The following is a 9,053-nucleotide window of genomic DNA, read 5'->3' on the forward strand; positions in this document are numbered from 1 at the left end:
AATACACTAAATAGATTCTCTGTTACCAGCACCTTCTAGGTACATTTTTCTTGTTTTTAGTTGGGTGAGTGAGCTAGATCTTAACCCCTAGTTAGGGAGGAAAGACTGTCTCATTGGCCCTTCTCTGTCCACCAGAAGCAGCAATGCTAACTTATATGCCATTACTTCTTGGCAGTATATTCAAGAATTGGGTTCTCTGAGAGGGACTAACTTACATACCCATTGCTTCTTGGCAGCATATTCAAGAGTTGGGTTCCTTGGGAGAAAAGAGGAGAACTAGAAGGTTGCTGAAATGTTAATATGAGACATCTTACTTTTTTTGTTGTCTCTGACTCAATTCTGCAAGATAATGTGAAGAGGATGTGAATGACTTTCAAGGTTCTACTTGGTCAAGTCACTTTTGCTACCACCTTTGAAATGCTGATGTACCTATACATATAACTACTAATACTGATCTGAGGGAGACCACTTACTGCTGAGGTGGTGGCCTCGCTGAGTGGAAAACCTCATTCTCTACTCCTAATAGAACAACTTGAACTTTTGGAATGGAGTAGAGGCACTTGAAGGGGGGACTATAGCTATAAAGCTTGTGAAGATACTTGGCAAAGTACTTAATATGATACGTTTAACTGGTTGCAAAAGATAAGCTTTTTTGTGTTCACAGCAAGCAAAGATGATTATAATCCAATTTTAGTTTTAAAATTGGGACTTGTGCTGAAACACCATAGTCTTGAGCGTAGAGTTAATTGCTTGTAGAAGACTTCTATTAGCAATCCCTTATACTCTGTGATCCTCAGAAAACTGTTTCTTAAATTCTTTTTTTCCCTTGATTAATATTTTAATATGGATACAAACACCAAGAGGCCTTCTTTGCAGTGTCATTTATCTCTTACAAATCTCATTTTCCTTTCAGATATTATCAGATGCGACACAGCCTCTTGAAAGTCAGAATTTTTCTCCTGTGGTGAGAGATGTAAGTTATGAGAAGATTTTTTCATAAATGTGTTTTTTCTATTACCATTTTTGCTCTCTTCTCTCTCTCTTTCTCTCTCCATCTTTGCCATTCTGTCTCTTCTCTATCAGTCATGAGACCATGTTTGTAGGACTAAAATGTGGATACTAAAGAAATGTCTTGTGTCATATACATTTAGGCAGTGATTACATCCAACGGTACATTACCTGATAAATATAAATATATCCAGACACTCCGGGAGAGCAGGTAAGTATTGTTCAAATCCTTTTGTTTTATACATTTATTCGTATCTTGGAATTAATGAGTATTTTTTAATGCTTCAGTGGGAGTTCTTAATATTAGATTTGTACAATATATAAATTTTGATGATGATTGAAAATGTACGAAATCCAAACTAAGTGGCTGACTGAAACCACTGTGACTGTTTCCCACTTAACAGTAGTATAGCATCATTTTGGCTTTCTAATAGCCTGTGTAGACGTATGGGTAAGCAAGCAAAATCCAAAAGGATTGTCCTTCAGGAAGCTTCTTGTTTTCTCTGACTTTTACACATGGTCATGCCTCAGTAATTTTTTCAAAGGAAAATGAGCACACTAGACTTTCTGTGGTGCTTTCAGTTTGGGTTTCAGTTGAGGAGTTGGGCTCTCTTTTATTTAGTGTAGTGTTCAGGAAAGTGAATTCATAGTTACAAATTAAGAGAGTTGTGAATAAACAATTGATGGAAATAAGAGGTAGTTTTCTCCAGGGATTCTTAATAGGGGAAGATGCCAAAAGTAATGTAGCGAATCTACTCAAGAGGATCATTAGTTTAGAAAGGTCTTTAGCTAAGGCCCTTCTTTCCTTAATTGATTTTACTACTTAAAGTTTGAAAACATTAATTTTACTTTTTTGGAATGTTCTGGTCTCCTCCAGCCAATTGCCTTTGATCTGTGTTTATATCTATTCTGCTGGTCTTTTCACATTAAAAAAGGAACCCATGTACTGAAGTCTCAGGAGAAACCAGAGTTGGGAAACAACACAACACAACACAACTGTCTCATCTTCTTTTTCAGTGGTTCTACCTACAATCAGTAAACAAAGAGATCTGCCCAGATCAAGCGTACTATAGTTAGGCCTTTTCCATATGTGCTGGTTTGATTATAGTTACTTTTTGATGTGTCAGTGAAATATTCTGGGGTGAGACACTAAGTATTTAATTTTTTTTCTTTGTGAATAAGAGAAGCTAGCTCTATAACCCTATAGGAGAATTTCTTACAGGTAAAACTTCACATCTGTTTGTTTTTCATAGCTCTATGTTTTGATTCTCATCATCCGATGGTCTTTTACACTACTGATACTAGTGACAAGTCTAACATGACTGGTCATGATGATATCTTCTCTCTTATGTGTCATATTTCATGTAGCAGCAGGTTTACTTGGCTCTGATTGCTAGAACTTGCTGCCCTCTTTCCTGATGGAAACTTGTGCCAAGATACTAATAACAAAGTTTGCATTTTGAAAGGAAATTTACTTTGTATTGAATCCTGCCTTATTCTTCTGTTCTTTTCATCACTTAGCACAGTGATTATTAACCTGGAATCTGGGATTTGGGGGTACTGATGGGCTAGACAGTATTAGAATCTAGGAGTGAGTTTCTGTTTTGAGCATTTGGTATTTGGAATGCTTTAATTATACAAACTACAGAAAATATTGTTAGACAGAATATATAATAACCAAATAATAGTGGTTCTCTCTGGAAGGTGAAATGGGAGATGGTAGTAGTTAAATGAGACCTCTTCACATCAGTAATAATGTGTGTTGGGGTACAGAGGGACAGGAATGTTTTATACTTATACTTATTTTTATTTATTTAAATTTAATGAAAAGGTTTTTGGGTTAATGTTCAAGAGACATTCTGACCTAAAGATTCTAAATAACAGAGCCTACTTCAGTCCCTGGCACTAGGCCATTTCTTTGGTTTCATGTTGATAACAGCGAATTTGATTCAAAAAGTATTTAATGAGTAAATTCCATATTTAAGACAAAACACGCTGAGCATTAATGGGTTTGTAAAGATGGGTAAGTCTTAGATGCTGCCTTGGAGGTCATAGTTTGTGGGAAAGACAGAAAGTCATCTGCCCGAAAGGTATAATTCCAGCAGAATAAACTGTTCAAGAATTAAAATAATGCCTAACGCTAGTCTTCGTTTTCTACATTTAACCCATGACATTTGTGACCCAAAGTCATGGTTTTGACTATTTTCAAGTGACCCTAAAGATATATGACAAAACAATTTCTAATATGGGTAATAATATTCTCTTCCTCAAATTGTTGCCTTCTGGGATTGTTGTGAGGATTAAATAAAGTTTCCAAGGTAAAGCTCCTCGCATGATTTTGAATTACATCTTCTGGAAGGATAAAATGTGAGACCAAGTTACTCAATCACAAGCAAACCAAGAAAAGGTCCAGCACCTGCACCTCACTAGTAATACTGGAAATTCAAGAAATACATGTGTACATCTACAGATACGTGTCTCAGAGACGTCAGGTCTATTGTTCTTCATTGTACAAAATGTAAAATAATTGAAGAAATATGTTGGTGTAGGGAACTCACTCATGTTGAAATTCTTATTTTAAGTAATGTGAAGAGAAAATGTTGCTTCATTATTTAGGTTTTAGTATGATTTGTGGACAGCAAGATTCTGTTATTTAAAAAAATAAAATAAAATTTTAATTAGCCCCTTCACCTCTTTTTTTTTTTTTTTAAATAGGGAATGTGCTCAGTCACTTTCAATGGGCACCAGAAAGGTTTTGGTTCTTGGATCTGGCTATGTATCTGAGCCTGTATTGGAATATTTATCAAGAGATGGCAATATAGAAATAACAGTAGGTAAATAAGCCCTGATTTTTGAAGAAGAAAAATATATTTTATAGCATGTTGACTTCTACATTTTAGAAGACTACTTTGTTTCTGAAATTTGAAAATTTATTTTTGGAGATATTAAAATATATTTTATTCTGACATATCTAAAAATGTGACTTTTAATTCTTGAAATAGGCTCTGACATGAAGAATCAAATTGAACAGTTAGGCAAGAAATATAATATTAATCCTGTTAGCATGGACATTTGTAAACAAGAAGAGAAGCTGGGCTTCTTGGTGGCAAAACAGGATCTTGTCATCAGGTCAGTATCTGGCAAGAAATGAGTTTCATACTTTTGTTATTATTTCTTTTCTCTTATTTTTCTTTTTCACNGATATTAAAATATATTTTATTCTGACATATCTAAAATGTGACTTTTAATTCTTGAAATAGGCTCTGACATGAAGAATCAAATTGAACAGTTAGGCAAGAAATATAATATTAATCCTGTTAGCATGGACATTTGTAAACAAGAAGAGAAGCTGGGCTTCTTGGTGGCAAAACAGGATCTTGTCATCAGGTCAGTATCTGGCAAGAAATGAGTTTCATACTTTTGTTATTATTTCTTTTCTCTTATTTTCTTTTCACTTTCACTTCTCTCTTCATACTCTTTTGGAGTAAACTTTTTAATTGAAGTATGGGTCCAGAAGGTGCACAAATCATAAGTATATAGCTCAATGAATTTTCACAAAGTGAACACACTCTGTGATGATTATCTATGTCAGGAAACAGAGTATCAATAATTCCCCAGAAGCCCTCTTGGTGCCTCTTTCTATTCACTTACCCCGTCCTCTAAGAGTAAACACTATCCTGGCTTCTGATATTTAGTTTTTGCCTGCTTTCAAACTTCATATAATTGGAATCATTCAATATATCCTCGTTTGTGGCTGCCTTCTTCCATTCAGTGTTGTGATTATGAGAGTCATCTGTGTGCTATTGTCTGAAATAATAGTTTATTCATTCTCATTGCTGTGTAGTATTTCATTATGTGAATATACCATTATTATTTATTTGACTACTATAGATATTTAGGTTGTTTCTGGATTTTGGCTGTTTTAATTCACACTGTTATACACATTTCAGTATTTGTCTTTTTGTGACCATTTCACCAAAACAGTAATTACACATTTCTGTTGGGTATATACTTAGAAGTGCGATTGTAGGTCATAAGGTATTAATATTTTATATACTTTAGTGTCTATTTTATCCTTTGGAGTTATAAAACTTAAATGAAATAAGTAGATTACTTAGCCTTATAACCATTTTAAGTCTCATCATAGCAACAGATCTTGAAATAGAGTATTACTAACAAAAATGCAGATCTAACATCTAGATACAGCATTACATGAGATTTACTCTATAACTAAATTTGGTTTTGATATTTGAGTACATGTGTACACAAAGAAAGGAACAACAGACATCAGGGCCTACTTGAGGGTAAAGGATGGGAGGAGGGTGAGGATCGAAAAACTACCTATTGGGTACTATGCTTATTACCTAGATAACGAAATAATCTGTACACCATACCCCCATGACATACAATTTACCTGTATAACAAACCTACACATGTACCCCTGAACCTAAAATCAAAGTAATAAATAAATAAATAATAAATACATTTGGTTTTGAAATGTCAAAGTGATGAGAATAGTTATTCATTCTTAGAATTTTCCCAAGATGAGAGGAAGAAAGTTATCTGTTCCCTCACAGTGATTATCTAATCACTTTCACAGATCAGTTTCCAATTGTATCTTTGGAGGAAGTTCTGTGATATTCTGCTTAAAAAAAAAAAAAAAAAAAGCAGGCTTGGAAATCATATAATGAAAGGTAGTTCTGTAAGCTGGCATTTTTACATTTCTCTTGATATCTTTAAATATAGGCTAACCTCATGTACTTAAAATGTCACTCAACTTATAAAAATTTTATGAGCATTAATTTTTATTTAGAAAAAATTGACTAATGACCAACTAAACCTCTCTGATATTTACCATGTAAAGAAATCCTGATTCAAAATAGAATGATCTAGTCTTCCAAGTAGAACAGTAATTTATTTTGACACACATAGGTACCTAAATATATCATTTTTAACTGAAAGTAAATAACACGACAAATTCCATTTGAAACAAAATCTGAAATAAAATGTGACAAGATAATGGACAAAGACACCAATCTATTAATATATCCAAATTTTAAAATTTAGCAAACAGGTGGCCTTCGATAAGATTTAGCATTAGCAAAATGTGTTTTATATTTAATGTTTTCTTATTTGGTATATTTTCTATGCTGAATAATGGTAATGCCATTAAACAGTGTTATCATATAGCATTCCTTACATTTTTTTTTCCTTTTTTTGAGACAGAGTCTTATTTTGTCAGCCAGGCTGGAATGCAGTGGCACAATCTTGGCTCACTGCAACTTCCGCCTCCCAGACTCAAGTGATCCTCCCACCTCAATCACCCAAGTAGCTGGGACTACAGGCACATGCCACTATGCCTAGCTAAATTTTGTATTTTTAGTAGAGATGGGGTACCACCATGTTGCTCAGGCTGGACTTGAACTCCTCAAGCAATCTACTTGCCTCAGCCTCTCAAAGTGCCAGGATTACTGCATAAGCCACCATGCCTGGCCAACTGTTTTATTTTTTAAGTTGGGGAAAGAATGTTTTGATATAAACACAGTGATAGGGACTACAAAAAAATGAGTAAAGAATATGTTTCAAAAAAAATTTTAGTAATATGTACAATTCTCAGTTTTAATTTTCAAATTTAGTTTTAATAATTTAATACAAAGTAGTAATTGATTTCAATGTTTCTTTGAAAATTCCACATGTATTTTGTATGTATTTTTCACAGGTGACATTTTCAACCTTTTGGAGTAATTGGGTTGGAGTCAACTTAAATAATTTGAGTATGTCCCATTGAGTGCTTCCTATATCATATTTGAGACGAATTATGAACTCTAATCCATTTGTCTAAAAAGTGCCACCAGGCAAAATCCTATCTTTATACTTCTCAGCGTATTATAAGGACAAGTTTTAAAGTATTATTAGATCTTAGTAAAATTTTGATTGGGCAAGTTTAATATGGAGAATGTGATTTAAAAATTTCTGCTTAACCTTTAAGATGATGACATTGCACCTTTTCTAGTAATATTTGGTTCTAATAGTTTTGCAAGTATTTTGCTCAGTGGCTTCTAAAAGTCTACCAAATTTGTTAGCACTAATTCTTTTTGGTTTAAAGATACAAAAACACAGAGACCAGGAGCTTTTGATACTGATAAAAGATATACACAATTTTATTCTGCGTTATAATAAATTTAAATAGCAATACTCTATTCTATTGACCTGTGGAGGAGTAAATGCCTGAAAAGTGGTTTTATTTTTGTTTTATGAAGTAGAGAAAATGTGAAGTGTGCAGAATGAATTTCACAAGTACAATGATATAGTGTGATATTGTTAACATTGGTTTTTATTTTTTTGTTGGTACTGTAGACAGCTTTACCAAATAGGCATTAAAAAACAACTTAAACATTGTCATGTAATTAATAGGGTGTTTTATTATTCCTAGAATAGAATATGGAGATACTCATTTATATAACACTCATATTTATGAAAATTTAATTTCTTATGATTATGCAGTCCCAGAACCAAATTATTATACCACAGCCAAATTTGTTGAAATCCCAATCAAAGTTGAGCTTTGAGTACAACATTATCTGTTGTTCATCGTGTGGATTTTTAGCCATTTTGATAGCCTTTACACTGATCAATACCATTAAAGTCTGTCTCCTCCTTGGGCCCTTCCTGGAGTCTACTCAATAATGTAATACATGAGCTGTAGAAATACAGGGACGAATGGATCAACTTCCATTAAATGTTATAAAGATATAACTGGTTGCATGCAGAGGAAGGATATCTGGCTTTGGAGGAATCTGGGAAAGCTTTGTGGAGGAAAACAACTTTTTGGAAATTTCTTAAAGGGGCAAGTATAATTTGGATTGGGGTTTTCTGTCTTGGGTTTTCCACTAAAATAGGGCTGCCTTTCTTTTTACCTCCACATCTTCCAAATGGCTATCAGGAAGTGTCAAACTAGGTCAAGATGGCCCATGTATTACGTTATTGAGTAGTCTCCAGGAAGGGCCCAAGGAGGAGATAGGCTTTAATGGTGTTAATCAGTGTAAAGGCTATCAAAATGGCTAAAAATCCACATGGTGAACAACAGATGATGCTGTACTCAAAGCTCAACTTTGACTGGGTTTTCAACAATTTTGGCTTTGGGATTATAATTTGGTTCTGGGACTGCATAATCACAAGAAATCAAATTTTCATAAATATGAGTATTATATAAATGAGTGTATCCATCGTCTATTGTAGGAATAATAAAATACCCTGTCAATTACATGACAATATTTAAGTTGTTTTTTATTGACTATTTGGTAAAACTGTCTACAGTACCAACAAAAAAATGAAAACCAACATAAACAATATCATACTACACCATTGTACTTGTCAAATTCATTCTGCGTACTTCAGATTTTCTCTAGTTCATAAAAAAAAAAACGAAAACAAAATAAACAATAACACCACTTCTCAGGCATTTATTCCTCCTCAGGTCAATAGAATAGTGTTGCTATTTAGATGTGATAAAAAGGTGATTTTATTCTGTGGCCCACAGGGAGTCATTGATCATATCCAAGGGAATATTTATTTATTTTACTTTCAACTTTCGTTTTACAATCAGGGGTTACATGTGCAGGTTTATTACAAAGGTGTATTGTGTGATTCTGAGGTTTGGAGTATCAATGAGTCTGTCACCGAGTAACAGGCTTAGTACCCAGTAGGTCGTTTTTCAGCCCTTGCTTCACTTCTTACCTCTTCCCTTTGATAGTGCTCAGTGTCTATTGTTTCCATCTTTAATTCCATGTGTACCCAATGTTCAGCTCCCACTTACTTGTAAGTGAGAGCCTGCAGTATTTGGTTTTCTGTTTCTGTGTTAGGTCGCATAAGATAATAGTTTCCAGGCCGGGCGCGGTGGCTCAAGCCTGTAATCCCAGCACTTTGGGAGGCCGAGACGGGCGGATCACGAGGTCAGGAAATCGAGACCATCCTGGCTAACACGGTGAAACCCCGTCTCAACTAAAAAATACAAAACAAAACAAAACAAACAAAAAAAAAAAACT

The 9,053-nt window shown here is 34.1% G+C and overlaps 1 protein-coding gene across 1 annotated transcript in view; it reads left to right on the forward strand.

Annotated features, from left to right (window-relative positions):
- AASS (aminoadipate-semialdehyde synthase) overlaps positions 1-9,053 on the forward strand; it is a 75,526-nt gene that overhangs the window by 42,138 nt on the left and 24,335 nt on the right. Inside the window, exons 12-15 of the mRNA XM_017856931.1 lie at positions 914-973; positions 1,152-1,219; positions 3,724-3,842; positions 4,011-4,137. Of these exons, the coding sequence (XP_017712420.1) occupies positions 914-973; positions 1,152-1,219; positions 3,724-3,842; positions 4,011-4,137 (374 nt within the window). The remainder of the gene's footprint in view (positions 1-913; positions 974-1,151; positions 1,220-3,723; positions 3,843-4,010; positions 4,138-9,053) is intronic.

The sequence above is a fragment of the Rhinopithecus bieti genome, unplaced genomic scaffold (assembly GCF_001698545.2).
Source record: "Rhinopithecus bieti isolate Rb0 unplaced genomic scaffold, ASM169854v2 scaffold_42380, whole genome shotgun sequence".
Lineage (NCBI taxonomy): Eukaryota > Metazoa > Chordata > Mammalia > Primates > Cercopithecidae > Rhinopithecus > Rhinopithecus bieti.